General features: G+C 43.1%; 1 protein-coding gene across 2 annotated transcripts in view; it reads right to left on the bottom strand.

The window, feature by feature from the left end:
• LOC119395676 (cyclin-dependent kinase 8) overlaps window positions 1–18451 on the bottom strand; it is a 133284-nt gene extending 114833 nt beyond the window's left edge. For both annotated transcript variants that reach the window (XM_037662670.2, XM_037662667.2), the window contains exons 1-4: window positions 18227–18451; window positions 14611–14754; window positions 10226–10301; window positions 9202–9312 (exon numbers count right to left, since the gene is read on the bottom strand). In XM_037662670.2, the coding sequence (XP_037518598.1) occupies window positions 9202–9312; window positions 10226–10301; window positions 14611–14738 (315 nt within the window). In that variant the 5' untranslated portion in view covers window positions 14739–14754; window positions 18227–18451. The remainder of the gene's footprint in view (window positions 1–9201; window positions 9313–10225; window positions 10302–14610; window positions 14755–18226) is intronic.
• Between the last annotated feature and the right edge of the window lie 589 nt (window positions 18452–19040).

Genomic DNA, 19040 nt, shown 5'->3' on the forward strand with positions numbered 1-19040 from the left:
CGGCTGGCACAGATATCAGAAGAAGGCATGAAAAACTGGCGCTAACAAGAAAGAGTGCCCACTTACAGCTAGTGTTCTCAAATGCTTGACATTTTAAATACAAATTGAATAGTTATTGCATAAAAGCTTATGGACGATCGCGTCTCGCACCATAAGCTTTTGTTAAAATTGAAACCCATATTACAAAATAATTCACTGCTGTCATGGACAGAGGCCTACTTATCTTCAAGGAATCAATGCATATCAATTGGTAGCTCGTGTTCAAGCCCAGCACCCGTCAGATCCGGCATTCCCCAAGGGTCGGTTCTCGACCCATTCTTCTTTTTAATATGTATAAATGACATTGTAAAAGAAATACCTGTAAAAATCAAATTGTTCGCAGACGATTGCATCCTTTGCCAGAAGGTAAACACTCCTGCTGACCAGGCATTAATAAGTACTGCTCTGGACAAACTACATATTTGGTGTGAAAGATGGCAGATGAGCATCAATACTCAAAAAACCTGTTTCAATGATGATTTCAAGAAAAAAGGCACCATTGACTCTCCAGTATTCAATTAATGGTCACTGTCTTACTGCTGTAAATCGTTATAAATACTTAGGCATAATAATCACTTCAGATCTCCGGTGGAATGAACACATCTCTTTTATAGAAAAGAAAGCCATGAAGAAGCTTGGATACATTAGGAGATCATTACGACAGTCAACGCAAGAAATAAAACTATTAGCTTATAAAACTTACATTTGTCCACTTTTGGAATATGCCTGTGTCGTTTGGGACCCACACACTAAGAAAAATATTGATAAACTAGACAACGTACAACGAAAATCTGCTCGATTTATCTTTCACTCGTACGATCGCCTTATGTCAGTTAGTGCTCTGCTTCAAACAGTGACTTGGAACCCCTACATCTGCGGCGATACCACGAAAGATTAAAATATATGTACTTGTTCTATCACGAAAGCTTGGCATTGAATCAAGTGCGTTCATTGAAAAATCGAGCGACGGCCCACACGGGCATATCATTAAAGAAAACTAAAGGAATTTTCTTGTAGGACTAACTATACATGGGCTCTTTTCCTCCACGAACTGTACGCGAGTGGAATCGCCTCCCTGGTGATGTTATGGATGCAGCAACAGTGCCCTCATTTTTAGCGGAGCCAAAGAACCTGTAGCATGTCTTCCCACCATATGTATTCTCTGTGTTTATGACATTGGCGCGGTTTTTCTTTTTGTTTGTTTTCATGTGATGTTATTTTGCATTTATATAAGTGTTAAGCTTTGTGCAATTACAAGCCATGCATTGTATTTTTTTAGGGGTGTGCGAGTATTCAAAATTTCGAATATTTTTCGAATAGTGTTTGCTATTCGATTCGATTCGCACTGAAATTTTACTATTCGAACTATTCGAACTTCCCAAAAACAAATACAGTCAATGTCCGATTGAAAGTGACCCCTTCAGATTTTCAATATGCCTCACCTCATTACACTCTCGTATTGCGGCAAAGCTGGCTTTCAAGCTCCATTACGGTCGAACTTTGCCAAGACAGTCAACGTCCGATTGGAAGTGGTCCCTAGATTTTCAATATGCTTCACCTCCTCACACCTCGGTATTGCGGCAAAGCTGCCTTTCAAGCTCCGTTACGGTCGAACTTTGCCAAGAGACAGTCAACGTCCGATTGGAAGTGGTCCCTAGATTTTCAATATGCTTCACCTCATAACACCCACTTATTGTGGCAAAGCTGCCTTTCAAGCTCTGCTACGGTCGCAAATGTACTAACTCAAGAAACGCTGGTTCCAACATGGAGATGAAAGATGTGGCAGTGGTCGGGGCTCAATTAATGCTGTTTTGGACCTGAAATTTGGGCAGTAAATCTGCAACATCGGAAGCCGAAGCTTTTTAGCATCCAGAATTTCAGATGTTCTTATATATCGACGTCTATGAGGCAGCTTTGGAACTCCGAACTTGAAGGGAGCACGCCGTTGTCCACCACATCAGTTGGTCTTTCACAGAAGTTGAAAGAGGTGGAGAGGCTGAGGAAATGGCATCTTTGCCTATGATGTGTAAAGTGTTGTCGGCAACACTTCGGTTGCACCAAATCATGTACATAAATAGAATTTGGCATCTACATTGCCTCATTCTAGATAAGACAACTATGAAACACCACCCCGCCAGTGCTTCATCAACCTAGCGAAAAGAAACTTTCATGTTGCTTTCTCAAAAGAATATGCTTAGGAATGCTCTCTAACTGCAATTTCGCTTCGAAATATTCGAAAAATATTCTAGAAATATTCGAGAAATATTCGAAAAATATTCGATTCGATTTGCACTCACACTTAAATATTCGAATTCGCTTCGCACCCAAAATTTTGCTATTGGCACAGCTCTAATTTTTTTAAAATGTTTAGACATTCCAAATTGTGTGTTCATAGTATTTTTTACATTCGTAATTTATTGTGCAAATTTTGAGTGTACTATATTTATTCATATGTTACCCACTCCTGCTTATAGCTTCATTTGAAGCCAGCAGAAACCCTGTAAATAAAATTTTTTTTAAATTTTGTTTCGGTTCAAGAACTAACTATTCAAAGTTTCTAAATATAGACTGCACCAATTGCCGAGCAGGGGAACTAACAGGTTTGTTTTCTCATTGCACAAGACATTAACCCTTCGTGGTCCAAAATCCTTTCCCTTCTGGTACGAAACTAATAGACTGAAACCTCAAGTAAAAGAAGTTTACTTATACTTACTCTTTTACAGATGGTGCATAATGTAGCGAGAAAACGCGCGCGAATCAACCGCGAAAGAACTTGTCCAGCAGTGCCCGACCACGGACCACTGCGGTCGTGTTGCGATGTCAGCCAGGGGCCGACAACAGACCGCAAAGGGTTAACGGTGCGAAAACATTAAACAAAGGACAAAATGAGGGGACACAGGCAGTGATGTCTTGTGCAATGGAGTACAGTAGAACCCCGCTGTTACGTTCCTCACTGCTGCGTTTTCCCGGCTGTTACGTCGTTTTCCGCCGGTCCCGGCATAGCTCCCATAGGATACAATGTATTGGGAACCCCGCTGTTACGTCGTAACTGTCGGACCGTTCCCGTATGATACGCCGCGAAGTGCGCCCGGAGCCGACCGAGTGACTACCAAAGAGAGCGGCCATGGTGCATTTTCACGCAGCTTGGCCTCGTTTGACCGTAATATTAGCCGCGTGAGAGGCGCAAGCAACAGAATCTTTCAATTGATGCAAACAAAAGCATGGCCTTCGAGATTCAAATTGCAAAGATGGCGTCTATGACGTAACTGCTCGCAAAAGCAAGGCCTTCGAGATTGGCATTTACTATTGACAAAAGCATAGCCTCTGAGATTTGCATTGCACAAACATGGCGTGTATGACGTAATTGCTTGCGAAAGCAAGGCCTTCGAGATTGGCATTCACTTCTGCCATCGCGTTGGCGTAGACTCATCATCATCGTTATTCATCTTTGTGGAACAGCGCTCACGAGACGACGACGAAGAAAGAAGGCACAGGACAGGCGCTGACTCGCAACTAAAGTTTATTAGGAAAGACATGCATATATATAGGTGATGTGCAACAACAAAACAACAACTAAAAAACACCAAAAACGAAAAAGACCCAAACAAGTCTCAGGCAAGTAAAAGCAAACAAAGCAGGTATCATACTCTGCAGGTGCTGCAAAGGTATGAAAATTCTGAGTCACTCAGCGAAATCGATGGCACGCTAACACACATATCTCCTTTTCTTCTAATGTGGAACGCCTCGATCACTTCCCTTGCTACCTGTTCTTTATGATGCGATAAAATCATTGTGTCACAGAAGAAGGGTGCGCAGCCGCATTCGTGGCAATGAGCGGCGAGAGAAAATGGCTTTGTTTCTGTCAATGATCGTTCGTGTTCACGAAGACGAACGTTAACGCATCTTCCGCTTTGGCCAATGTAAGTTTTTCCGCATGATAACGGTATTTGGTACACTATGGCCTCCTTGCAATCTGTATAGTGGTAGGTGTGGTTAATTGCACAGTTGCCAGGAACACTTTCCCTGTCGTTCCTCTGCCTGTCAATGCTTTGCTGTACCTTTGCGCAAATGGACACCAGCTTATGAGGAGATGAGAAAACTACGTCAACGCCATATCTTTTGGCCACGTTTTTTAAACCGTGTGCCACTCGGTGAGTGTACGGTTGCCTGAGACTTGTTTGGGTCTTTTTCGCTTTTGGTGTTTTTTAGTTGTTGTTTTGTTGTTGCACATCACCTATATATATGCGTGTCTTTCCTAATAAACTTTAGTTGCGAGTCAGCGCCTGTCCTGTGCCTTCTTTCTTCGTCGTCGTCTCGTGAGCGCTGTTCCACAAAGATGAACGCATACCAACTCGCTCAAGTTTCCATTCTTATGCAGTTTATCATCGTTATTTGTCGGAGAACGGGAGGAGTTCGAGCTGGTTGGAGCTCGCATGGTCGTGCGTGTGGTTCGCGGTCGGACTCGCCGCGCCGGTCGTGATTGCGTGTGCTTAGTTCTTTCATGCCTACAGCTGTTGGTGTTAAAAAAATCACATACGTTGATTACATTTCTGTGGATAAGGCCGTCCTAAGCTCCGCGTTTCTATCCATCGACTAGATCACGGCTGAGCGCGCCAATTTTCGTGCTGCTCGTAAGAATTGAAATAAAATTCTGTACCACTAAATATTTTGCCGTTTTTCCTGTTTTTTGGCTCTTACGTTTCCCGTCTCTTACGTTTATTTCCTACGGTCCCTTCAAAAACGTATCAGCGGGGTTCTACTGTACCAACTTGCCCAAACCTTCACGTTAATTGTCTTCCCAATTTAGATATTTGGACAAGCTGACGACGCTTACATCCTCATTAGATAGCATACAATCCTCTTTCACACTGCAAGTACCTGGTGCGGTGTCATAGCAATGTGCATCTGATATGGCCTCTCAATTGTCTCTCATTTATAGACACGTCACATAAATGTACATCCAGTTCTCAACAACACCACATATGTCGAATGACGCAAATGTGCCCTCTTACAAAAATTTTACCAATAATTTTTAACGTGTTACTGAAGACATCCACTGCAGAAAAATCTTGTAAATTGCCAATGCACCACATAGTACAGTGAGCTTTTCAATGTCAAAAAATACAGATAGAAAGAAATGTCTATGACGATGATTCATAGGTATTTATGGCGCAAGAGCCAGTGATGGCCAAAGAACGCCAAGAAATTATATGAGGTATCTGACAGTGTGTTCAGCAACTGGATGATATAGTGTGGCTGCATAGTGGCCTAAATAGAGTCCTAATATATTGTCAGGTGATTGTGACCGTGAAGAATGCAGCAACTAAACCTGTAAAGACTGAACTCTTTAATGGGTGAACCTGTGCCCGGTAAAGCAAATGACACTCACAGAACAATAGCAACAAGCAAGGTCACCAGTCATCAATAATCTGATCTTCGATGAAATGCGTCAACTTTTATACGTGTGTCATTGTGCATTCCTGCATTTTAGCTGGTGCTTGCGTAAATTTCAGAGTATACTTGACTATGCATGCAACACAGGCAATTTGTGTAGGATATTCAGAAACATTCGAGACACTACCCATACATTCAGGCATGGCCTGCAATGTGTGATAACACACGAGTTTAGACTGTGAAATCTGGTAAACAAGTAGGCGTGTCAATATATAACAATCGTACTGATGAGAATAACAAGTGCGACGTGTTATAACAATAAACTGTGTGTTGCTATAATGTGATATAAAACTCGCTGGTGCTAGTAGCACTGCCACCTAGCACCTGAATGTAAGGCCCAGGAGGCGTGGCTTCCACAAAAGCAGAACCGCAGCCTCCTGAAAGAATGTGCTATGGATTGCATGGATGTAGTAATTCAACCTCATATTCAAAACTTAAGATTGATTCATTGTAATAAAGTGTGTCATTTCCGAGGAACATTGCTGGCTGAAGTTGGATGCACTGATAGTATGGTAAAAAAAAATGATGTTGCCAATGAACTTCTAAATGTCATTTGCATAAATCCAACATATAAAAAGTCCAAGGATGGTGTAGGGGGAATTATTTGTAGTTTTAACTGAAGCACGCTAATTCAGATAAAGGGAATGAAGGCGAACAAAAAAAAAAAAACAACCTTCAACCAGTAGGCTTGCAACCTTCGCATTACATGTGCAATGTAATATCAGTGGTGCTATGCCAGCAGCCATTATTTCATCAACTTTCTTGAGTATTTACGTATGTGAACTCCTGAGAGTGTTAGCCAGCACCACTCAAATGTGAAGGTTGAGAGATTGGTCCCCAGTAGTGTCAAGTTGTTTTTCATCCACTTGTGTTCCCCTTTATCCCATAACTGCTACGCTTACGACTAAAAACTACAAATAACCACCACTGTGCTATCCTCGGCTTCCTGTGGTTGTGTCTAACAAAAAGAAAAAGGCCTCTCGATCAATTCCCTTTTCCAGTTTCCATTTGAGCAACATGTGCAGTGTGGCTCCCATCAGATTTACTACTACTACCGTATTTACTCGCATAATGATCGCACTTTTTTTTTTTAAAATTGACGCAAATTTCGGGGTGCGATCATTACGCGGGGTAAATTTTCCGCGAAATATTTTGAGCACCGAAAACGCGAACAAGTCGCATATCGGAATTCTTACGATAGCTATCATGAACATAACCAAAAATAAAAGTAGAGTCTTTGTAATAAATGCACACATTACGCAGGAACTACATGCATTGCATATTGCCCTTTATTTTTTTTATTCACTGACCCCCTAACTTTCATTCAGAGTTTGAAGCGTCACTGGCGTCAGTGCCGTCGCCGCTCGATTCCCTGTCGGAACCGGCAGTGTCATCACAGTCGCACAGAAGGTTATCTTCCGTTCTGTCGAGCGCGTTAGATACGCCTGTCTTCTTGAAGCTGTTGGCAACAGTTTTGCTCTTGCCAGTTTTGGTTTCGCGGAAAGCCCGGCGCGTGCTGGTGGTAGCCATGAGCTTCTCACGCTGATTTTTCCAATACCTAATTCTGATTTCGTCGACACCGAAATGCCTGCCGGCAGCGCGGTTGCCGTGCTCAAGCGCGCAATCAACCGCCTTCAACTTAAACACGGCAGTGAAACTCGCGTATCGCCCCATCGTGAACCGGCACTCAAACAAGCCCACGAGGCACATCTCGACAACGTTTCCTCTTGCTGTCATGAAACGTTTAAGAAAAGCCGCAGCGCCTCACATCGCTGCTTCACAAGGAGAAGGGCTACCTCACACGACGACGATGTTGACATTGCAGCAAGCTACCACAAATGCATCAAGCTACCACCGAAACATCAAAACGAACCGTCGATCAAAATTAACGACAAAATACGGCCGCTGCCTCGCTCTCCGCGTGAGATGGGGCCGTAAAGAAGGTAGTCTATAACTTGCATTCCTTGTTGAAATACGCGCCAATTGGAAGCATCAAGAGCAAATTGCAACCGAAGCGAGGATCGGTGATGCTGCCATGTTGCCGAAAATCGTCACACTCACTTCCGGGCGACAAGCGATTTTTTTGGTTTCCCAAAAACCTGCGACGCGACAAGCGACGGCGATGGATGGCCCTCCACGACAGCAAATCCCTGTCACTCGTCTCCGTCGCTCGAAAATCGCGTGCATGCGGTTGGGCCTTAACACTGCGGGATATCAAAACCACGTGATCAAAGCAAACATGGCGGCTGGCGGAGCTAAGCGAACGCCTTTTTTCTCGTAAGTCATGGAGGTCGTGAGTGCGTCATGCGGGCCAAAACAGTTTCTTCTGTCGAAATAATGAATTATTTCGTTTAAATTGGTAAATTTGCGGCAACAGCATAGCCATGTTTAAAGGACAGAAACAGAGATGGGCGTGTTCAGCTGCCACAGACGTAGAAACACATGGCGGGCATGTGGTGAAAACTACGGCATTTGTCTTTACTGCTATCCTAATACCGCATGCTTCCGCCAAGGGTGGGCAAAAATTAGGAATCTGTTTGGTGCATGCAGTTCACTTGGTGAGTCTTGAAGAGCCACTTACGTAACGTTCGACAGATGGTAAACATGATGATCATCAGCTAGACTTGGCACACGACATATCGCTGCAGCAAGTTCGGGGTGCGATCATTACGCGGGGAAAAAAAATCGAATTTTGACGACAAAATTTAGGGGTGCGATCATTACGCGAGTGCGATCATTATGTGAGTAAATACGGTACTCACCACCAGCCGGCGGCAAAGAAAGTGTGCTACTTTATATAGAAGGCCTACTCTGTCAGTATGTCGTCCCTTTGTCGCTGATTTCCTCATTTCCATTTAACAACATGGAACACAATAAGGGTTACCTGTCCCATATAAATTGCCAACAGCTCCCGATTCCTGTGAGGGAATACCTTCAAATCTTAGTCAAGCACAGCTACAGGAGAACTCCTAGGTGTAGCAGCCCTGGTCGACAAGCACCCATAGTATCACCATGTGTTGGGATGTATAAATATGGAATCGAATTGACTAAAACTGAGTGACTCCAGGGCTTCTCCTCTTTTGTAGACAAAGTGATGATTTGACTACGCTTGACAAGTCTGTAAACATGGCTTTTTCAAGATTTGATCGTTTAATACCCTACATCACTGCCATTAGTGCATAGGCCTCTGTTGTAAATAATACTTTTAATACATAGTAATATGTCCCAATGCTTTTGTCAATGGAGAATGTCAGATTAGAAGAAGATGGCCTAAATGCTTTATAGGGAAAGTCAGCATGTGATTTGGATGCATCTATTACGTAAAATTTGGGACAAGAACATTCAAAGTGCAGTTTGTTTGCAAGCGGCTTTCATTTCCAGGCTCAAAATTGCTTCTCAATGTGAAATTTAGGAGTTAGCAACAAAATTGCAGGTCACTTGTGCCAAAACACAGTCAAGGTATAATTGGCTGAGTTGAAAACTGTGCAGTACATCAATGTTGCATTTTGAAATGCACTGGACTCTATTTCGTCTCCACTGTGAACAGTGTGCAAGAACCAAAATGTAAGTACAAAGTACACAGATCCATGACAGGGCTTAAAGCAAGCCTTCATGGGTGCTCCTCCCGAGGATTAGTTGGGATCACATCGGACTTGCCTGAATACTGTCAAGTGGTAAACACACACAACGGCTATCAACATAGCTCACCCATAGATCATGCTCCGCAAAGTCAAAAAGGAGGTAGACTTTTCGGTCGTTGTGCGAGAGGAACACTCGCTGTAGACTAATGACATTAGTGTGCTTCAGCTCCCGCAGCAACTGCAACAAATACAAGAAGCAGTGTCAACCAAGAGTACACAAACATTTTGACAAACTGCATTGCAAGACAGCACACAAATAAAGAAGAGTTTCAAAATGTGTAGCTCAGTAGTAAAACACGTGCCAATATCCACATGTATTTCGTATTGTATATATTTTCATATTAGCCTTACCTTTTTCATTTAAAAGCTAGATGTCACTGGTTTAACGCTATTTAAAAGCACTTCCATGTTTACAATGACCTGTCCCTCTTCTTTCCTTGGGCCCAGTCTAACCATGCAGTTCATGAAAACATGCATTCATACCACCTCCCCCAGCCATCGAATGCTCAACTAGTACAGTAGGCTCTCGAGTATTCAAACTCAAAATGTGAATAATCAGAAGTTTCCATAAATATGACTTGGGGCAGCATATCGACTTGTGCTGTATAGAAACATTCACATGTACAGTGGGGATGGAAACAAACGCGAACAGTGTCGCATCTACATTCTCTGCTGTTTCACATTTCTTTTCAAGTGGTTTCAGCCTGAATGGTAATAAAAAGCCACCAGAGTCATCCATGATACAATCAAGGACCATTCTAGCATGTTTTTATTGCCACCAAGGTCCGAGTGTGATGAAAACAGTGCGCCGCACTGTTCACATTTCTTTCCATCCCCCCTTCGTTAGCTTTTTTTTTTTTTATCCACTCGTTTGCAGTTCAGGTGAGCTTGCTTACTTCTTCCCTCGACGCTTTACCTGCAACTTCTATTGCTGCTTAAAAATCTGTCTAGTTATGGCTCCGATCACTCCTGATATGTTGTCATTTTTTGTTCTAGTTACACACAAAAACAACATTGCATATGAAGCATACAAAGCAACACAGCATATCAAAACAATAAGCAGCATTCGGAAGAACAGAGGCAAAACTTACCGCAATCTCTCTGCAGGCTGACATGGAAATTCCCGTGCCTTCAATTTGCTTCAGTGCATAATCCCTACTGTCACTCCTGTAATAACAGAGTGACCATGACCAGAAGATTAAAAAAACGTTTTTTTTTTAGTGAAACTTTTTTCTCTTTCACTTTCACCCATCTGTAGATAATGGGCTCTCACAGGCTCCGTAGCACTGATGACTATCCTAGAGTACGGTCCCTTTTGACTACGGTTAGTGACCTGTGCTTTCCTCTCATTGAACAAGATCCGGAAACTTGCGAATGAGAGCTACCCTCGAAAGCTAAGACCTATGGAATGAAAACTCAGTAACAAAGAAAGATGAGAGGCTAAGTCGTGGATGACCAGGGTATGCAGCAAGGAAAACAATCATCCAACCTATAGCACAGCCTACCATCAGGCTTGGTTTATGCTTGCACGTAATAAGACTTTGATATGCCATTTCTTCTCACCTCGCAGGTCTGCTGGAAAGCCTCAACTCAAAAGACCAAAATATTAACATTGTAAACGACTACCAAATATTGTTTTCAAGTGAAAGTAGTGGCAATCATAACTCACTTGTATTACAAAAAACACAAAGTAGACTGGTAAAGCTGAACAGGCCTGAAGTGCCTATACCGATTAACTTGTTCTTCATTTTCAGCGTGACCGGCTACACCCGTCACAGTACCTACAAGCGTCACGTGTTCTCACTCGGCACAAGCCACACCTGAGTGTATCAGAGGCTTCTAGAATGTTTTCAATTGTTCTAATCGCATCGTGTGCACAACATGAATAGTAGAGCATGTCCTGGAACGCATGTCAGCCTCAGCAATCGTGTCGGAATGTGCTATGACTCGCATATAAAGGGCCAACACATAAGATTTCAATGAGAGACAACAATACTCGCCACTATCATTTTTTATGTTACTTTCCCTTGCTCAGTTACTTATTGTAACTAACACTTCAAACAGTCACGTTATCCACAATCACAAGAACATGACAATATCATGCAGCCACACGCCTGCACTAGCACAACAACTACCTCGGTACAGGCACTACCACAAGACAAAGTCGGCTAGGGATAAATTTTCTTCACCGAAGTACCAAGAGAAATGCACAATTCCAAAATTTTTCTCCCCAACCTTCCCAAGTACGAGAACAAAGACAATTGCCAGAACTGCGAGAAGCAAATGAGCGGAAAGTCTCGGTAAGACATGCCGTGCAACTATGCGGTTGCGGCGACAACTGTGGAACATCCAAGCAGCAGAACAATGATAGTGGGGCACAGATCTTGTCTGGTTGGATGCAAGCACACAACTCCAGGGCAGCGCATAACCTCAGAGTTTGGGCAACTGCACGATTTGGCAATCTCAAATGCTACACACCAAACACTATATTTCATGAAGCCGTCAAGGCCGCAGTGCCGTCAGAATGCCATTTATTGGTGTTGTGTCTGAAAAAAATTATTGGAAAAGGCTTCAACTGGCACACCACCATCTCCATCATTGTTGAGGCAGAGAGGCACCGGTCAATGCCACAGCTCATCGTGCCTGAAAATACCTCCCATTTGGTGGTTTGCTCTTCATAAAAAGTCAGTTTCACCACAAGGGCGAAGCAAAGAATGCAATAGCAAGAAATTGGAACGTCACACAAAGAACAACAAGCAGCTCAAAACTTGCAGCGTGCCGCTGAAGCACAAAGAAGTACGCTCGAAAAGAATGCACAGGTATACATAGGACAAGCGTAAACTAACAACTGTCACAGTTGTTACGTCTTTGCGTTTGAGCAGCACACTGCAATTGTCGACTATGCAGAACCCGACGCTCTTACATATTTCTTTGTCTTTTAAACTGCGGTGCGTGCAGTGCACTCTCTTCGTCTCTGGTCATGCGGTGGCATCTGACGTAAGGTGTGCCCGGCGGGTGTTTTTTTTTTTCCACATCGCAAGTGGACACAGAAAGGGGCCACTTTTTCGTGCGCATCTCAAGGGCAGTTTTCAAATTGAAAGAAAATGTAGAAGTGTTGCGTGATAGAGAACACGCTCAAGCTCCTCCGAGATCTGAGTACCACCAGCGGTAAATGGTGCATATAAATAGCTCACCGTTACTGTGCCGGCACATGCATGGCACGTGGTAGAGTTGTTTAACATGGCGTGCTGCGGAATGAGGGGTTGCTAGTTTGAGACCCCGGTCGGGTGCTTCAGATTTTTTTCTCCCGATTTATTTTTCTTCGTGCCTTTGTTATGTATATACATGCATATACATATACAGGACATGACGGCGACGGCCAAAATCTGCCGAAAATGTCCATATAATTGCTATTGTAATAGTAAGCGGAGCCCACTGCCCGCATAATTCAAGTAATCTATTTAAAAATGCACAAATTTGCGCTGCGACCAAATCATGCTTCAATAAAAGTGATAATTCGAATAAAGTAATTTCACTGCAGCAGTACACACATCGTAAGCGTACTTGCACTTCGAGCTTCCATCTTAACAATAACATTCAGCGCCAGCAATGCTGACTGTCGTCATACAGCAAAAAGCTTTTCGATGAAAACGCCGCAAAAATGCACCCATACGATATGCATGGCAAATGTTGGCAAGCCCAAAGTGACAATTTTGATTATGCTCTCTTTAGTCTTTCAGACCAACAATTACAGAGTGTTTGGCTGGCAGAAGGCCTTCAAGAAAGCTTTGTGATTTATTATCACAACTGAGAAAAGACTGTGATAGAGCTTAATTGAAACACTGATGGAGTTCCGAAACAAGTCACCTCTATGTTATGCTTCCTGCAAGAGAGAAATGTACGGAAGGTCCTGAATTGAAGAAATGCAAACATTGTGAGACGAGGTGAATAATATATGCCAGTCATTCTTAACCTTTTGACACGCATTTGTGTAGACGTGTTTTCACTAGTTGTCTCGACTAGTGGCTATGGCTAAGTGCAAGATGCATCGATGTTTGGGTGAAAACCTCCTGTATAGTAAATGCGTCTTCATTTAACTTTATCTTGCAGTGTACTGCTGCATATGATAACTTTGCTGAAGGCACTAACATGTTCGACAAGCCCCTTTCCATCAGCCACGTCAAAAGCATAATTTTTCTTTGCTACAAATGAACATAACCAAAAACAAAATTGCACTACATTTCTAGCCTGAGATTTTATTCTATATGTGCAAAAACAGAACATGAATGACTTTGGGATAAATAGATAATTAACTACAGTTTAATTAAGATCAATGACTATAAAAAACATAAATCAATGCATTATGTAGGTTTGTACGCATAGTAAATTTTAGGCTCAAAGTGAATTCGAAGCGAATAGTGATTCGGTTTAATAATTTCAAATCAAATTCGAATAGTATATATCACATATTAGAAAGAAAAATGAGCATATTTGTCATGACCCCACTAACCAGCACAATATTTTTTTTTTAAATTGAAACAAGGCATGTGCAAATGTCACCTTTCTTTGAACCTTTTTGGTTCAAAGAAAATGGAAGCAACTTTGAATAGTAGCAGGAACTTACTTTCGGTAGAATGCTCGTGATAACCTCTAAATATGTTACGTTTTAAAATTTACTTCACTTAGAGCATATAAGTTAGTATAAAAAGCTTTTAAACTTAAAAAATTATGAATCGATGTTTAAGTCCATTTAACCTTAAAGGAGGGCTTCGCGGCTGTGCGGATTTCCCGTGGAAAGGTGTATTCATGGTAGAGCACCCCTCCACTGCAGCGAAACCACCTTTACAGAGGTGTTACATGCGGACTAATATACACCTCTTTGTTCCATTTCGAATACTTCGAAATTTCCAATAATTTAAATTTGAATCGAAGTGAATTCGAATACTGTAACATTCGTTCGAATATTCGAAGTGCTCGAATATGCACACACCTAGTACTATGACATTATTTTTGTTGCATTAGAACATAGCGTACCCTGAAATAATGTTGCGTAAATTTGATGCCTTTACAGACAGTTCTGCATAGGTCACATCTGAAAGGGTGAATGAATGACTTTCAATTATTAAGCAGAAGCCAGTTGCCTTATGTGCGACAGGAAGTGCTGTTTTTACACAACAGAGTGTAATGGAATCATTCAGAACTCAAAGGGACGTTTCCCTCGAGACTCCAGTAAGTGCTTCTACACCTTGAACCTTGAATAGCAAAATGTCAAATCAAATAGGAGCAATCATTCAATTTGAATCAGAAATTTCAACTATTTGCACACCACTGTATAAACTGAACCTGACAAAATGGCCACATAACTGGCACCAAGTCACTCTACTCAATGCCTTATCACTGTGCAAGCCTGCTTTTAGCACCTAATCCAAAGCCACCGTGAACAAACTGCACGAAATGATCTGGTAAGCAAACGTACCCGTCCTTGCGACGAGCCTTGTAAACGTGTCCATATGTGCCTCGGCCCACTTTGCAGCCCTCGAACTCAAAAATGTCCTCCACCTTTGCACGCACACTAGCGGTCTTGACTTTGAAGTCATAATCCATGTCTTGGCAGGGTCACCTGGAAATGAAAACAAGTGAAACACCTTTGCCCACAATATGGCAGCCATTGCTACTTGCTTTAGTTGTCATCATCAGTGCTGAGAGAGAGCAAAGTTGTCAGAAAAATGAAAAACACTAAATCCACACGAGGAATTCATTCACTGAACATGCTGCTGAGTGAAAGCAGTCGAGCAATAAAATGAAAGCGAACACATCAGCTCTCATTAAACAGAATCTGAAGAGACCAGGAAAATATGTTCCATTTAACAGGAGTTCCGTTTACTGAGATATGAACAGAGGTGCAGTATTCAGGTACGAAACCAATCATATCAAATGCAGTTGTTCTATTTAAGCAGCAGTTCTGTTTAAGAGATTTCCATTTACTGGGAGTCTCTGTATGTGGCACAGCCAACATTATTGTGTAGGCCTCTGTCACGAAGACATGCAAGGCCTTGGTTTCTTAAAGCAATGGATCGAGCTGTGCAAGAGACACCGGCATGTGACCGTGATGCATACGTATAAAAGAAATCTTTCCCGAATGTCAGTGCATGAGCAAAAAACATCTCACTTGAAGGCTGCAAAAGACTGTCACAAGACGAGGGAAAGCAAGGCAGTCAGCGACGGTGTGCAAGGAGGCATTACGGCATTGCTCGTTGGCAATGTGCAGCAGTTCAAAAATGAAGAAGATGCGAACGTTAGTGTCAATGTCGGGGTAGCAATTCACCTACGTGATAAAGTGACAGTCTGTACCTTAAAGCACATATGGAAGAAAGCAGACGCTGCTGTGAATAGCTCAGCCAAATCTTGCAGTCGTGCACAGCAAGGAAACACAAGCAGAGCAAAGTACACAAGCAGAGTGCAAAGTTGCCACTTTCTCAAGTGCCCTCTCTTCATAGAGAGGCTCACATTCATTCACTCGTGAGGGCCATCATACAGCAGGAAAATCTGCCATCTGATAGGTGACATAAACCAGAATCAGATCAGACGTGCACCAGAATTACGTTGGAGGAGAGCGATCAAGTTCCATGACGCGCTCAAGGTCATGACACGCACCGATGTAGCTTCTTTCCCCCTTATTAGCCCCATCTGTGTAGCTTCCAGCACACTCGTCACGAGAGAAGAGATAAAGCACACGACAAATCCCTGTAACTCTGCTCCTTCTTGACAGGTTCGAAAAATTTCACAGTAATCAATTCGTGGGGCCATAAATTCAGATACTGAGATCATTCCATGATTACTTAGAAAAGTCGTTCAGGTGAACCAACTTGTACATCGCTGCACAGGTAGATTCTTGTAGCTGCAGAAACAGGGCTAGCCGGTAGTGTCCTTGAGGGTTGAAAGCCTGCAGAGTGCACGATGGTCTGTGACTTCAGAGAAGTGCGTTCCATATACATACGGGCAGAATTCAGAAAGTGGCCAGATGAGAGCAAGGCATTCGCACTCTGTAATCGAGTAGTTAAGCTCCATGGCTATGAGGAGGCACCTGACATAGGAAATACAGCAGACTCTCAGTAAACGGAAATCTCTTAACCGAAATTGCTGTTTAAATGGAACAACTGCCTCTAATATTATTGGTCTCGTACCTGAATTCTGCGACCCTGTTGACCTCCCAGTAAATGGAACTCCTGTTAAACAGAGCATATTTTCCTCGTCTCTTCAGGTTCCGTTTCACAAGAGTCTACTATAATGTAGTCCCATTCATGTTGAAGTAAAACAGCTCCGATCTTGTGACCACTGGCATCTAGTACAAGCGGGTCAAAGAGGGCCAGTGTAGGTGGCAGGGTTGGAATAGTGATGAGGTGGCAAAAAAGCAACAGTTTCGGTGGGCCCCTGCAGGACGCGTGTCTTTCTCCAAAGGGTTGGACAGCAATTTGTGAAGAGGTCATGAACTGTCCGATGTAACCATAAAGTTCCCACAAAACTCCGGATGTTTCTGGCTGGCTGGGGTACGGGAAAAGACAAGAGAGCAGAAATTTTCTCTGGGTCCAGCTGCATACCATAAGCATCGACAAGATTTCCCAGCAGGACAAAAGTTCAGTCGTCTGTGTTCCTCCTTTCGTCCCGTCTCTTAGTGCTGTTTTCTGCTCATAATGTAAGAACACCCGTGTACTGTGATTTAGGCTAAAGAACCCCAGGTGGTCAAAATTTGTCCAGAGTCCTCCCCCCTATAGCGTGTCTCATAATTACAGCATAGTTTTGGCACATGAAACCGCAGAATTTTTTTAAGTGCAGCTGTAACACTCCCGTTCGTGGGTTTCACGTCGTATGTTGTAACCTAGCATACATTCAGCACAGGGGAGAATTAAATAAGGTGAATGCAGTGAGCAGCTCAAATGCACAGTGCAGGCACAGTTCTAGTACACTCCAGTGTGGGACACTTGCATTGCTATGGCCTCCCAGTAAGGTATTTTCAACCCTTTCCACTCTTGCAAGTGCCACCTCCTTGCACCTTCACCCATTCAACCTTTGCAAGGTGCAGTTGGCAGAACTTAGTGCATTGGCGCAGTTTGGATGCGACCAGTGGAAGTACTATGTCTGCCACTGCGATCTAACTTCACATTATGGAGTATTGTAAACCTCAGCGATTCCTTTTTTTTTTTTCTCTGGTGCCTGAAAAAGGAATGAAACTAACGACACCATGGCAGAAAGCGATGTGCGAGTCAGGGAGTGACCATGGTCCTCTTCAATTATCATTCTCCTGGGCTGCCCAAAGTGGTGCATTCAGTCAATGAGTGTCTCGTACGTAATGTCGCTGACAGCCAGGCTGGGATATGAAAGATGTGCCATGTGGCCTTTGTGCAGCTGCAAAGTATCTTTGCCTAACGACGATGATGTTTATTTCAACTGCATTGTTCTTGCGCATTTTCAACGGACTATGTAACAAAATAACCACATTAAAGTGCCTAGGGCTGTTGAATGTCGTGCTGCTTAGACAACCCTGGGATAGTGGGGATAAACATAATACCCCCATGCTAGTATGTGCGCCAGTTGAAAAGCATAAAGCCAGGTAAGAAATGCGATCTCATACAGTCTAAAAATAATTCGGCAATCGCTAAATGTGTCCAAAACTTAACTCCTGCATGCCAACACAACAGAAATGTCACCGGTAACCATGCTGACAAACGCGGGATTTGCAGTTCTCCCTTTCACAAAGTTCTGACAAATCGGATGAATGTCCTCCGCTTTTGTTTTCCTCAGACACGATAATATCACATTTGACAGCATGCTGCTCCGCGTAAGTGATGTAGTTTCTCCGAAAAAGAATGCTTACTAATTGACCTCAAAGGGCCTCTTATGAAAGAGCAGTCGTATCTCGCAAATGCCGTCATAAAGTGAGTACCGTTCATTAGGAAACACGTTTTCGCTTTTCCAGTAATCGGGCGGTGCAACAACCGCTGCTCGACGATTAACATCGCGGGAACCTGCCGAGCTGAGGCCGAACTACCGGCACATGTCACGCACCGCTTCTGAAGCTCTCCTCGCACGCTCACCTCGTCAGCAGTGCGCGATAACCAGCCTGCCAGTGGTCGTCTTCGCGCAATCGAAGGGAACCGCATTTGATTGCACTCAGGACAACGAGCGGGTTTTGCGCGGTGCAGCGCTTGCCTCCGGCCCAGCAGACGCGGCGTGAAAACCGTCGCGATGCTGCATTGGCTGCATCGGAGCACACGCAACACAACAAAACTTTCACAGAAAACGAAAACAAGAGTAGCGGTGGCGTTGTAAACTAATGCATACGATCGAGAGATGGCACTGTTAAAACAAAAAGAAAACAACCATCATCATCAGTAACAAATATTTAATGAGCACCTAATTAAATATATTAAAAAAGATAAAAACTGCTTTTAATAAAAGCATCAGAAAATAATTAGAAAAATTTTGACACAGATCTACCACAATTTTGTTAACTAATGCCCGAGGGGCCGCTGTTATCGGTAGCGATAATCCTGCGGCGTTTATCTACCATATACAGTGCTGAAAAAATTCACAATATTTCTTGTTAACATCATACATAGAGTTAATATACTGACTGAGTCAGTACATTAACTCTATGACATCATATGCCCATGTGTTGTAACATGCGCACCACCTCTCATTGCAAATTGACTCCAACAACGCGAGGTGTGTGGCTTTATCGACGGCGTCGATAAGATAATTACCTGCTAGGATAATTACTTACTGGGGCACAAGAAAAGGTGTGCCTAAATACGGAACTAAGAATATATGCTGGCTTTTTTTCAGAGGCGAGGGAGCCGGGCGGCCAGGTGAAAGTTGATACTTGATCGCGTGCGGCTCGCGCACGTG

Source organism: Rhipicephalus sanguineus, chromosome 6 (assembly GCF_013339695.2).
Source record: "Rhipicephalus sanguineus isolate Rsan-2018 chromosome 6, BIME_Rsan_1.4, whole genome shotgun sequence".
NCBI classification, from domain to species: Eukaryota; Metazoa; Arthropoda; class Arachnida; order Ixodida; family Ixodidae; genus Rhipicephalus; species Rhipicephalus sanguineus.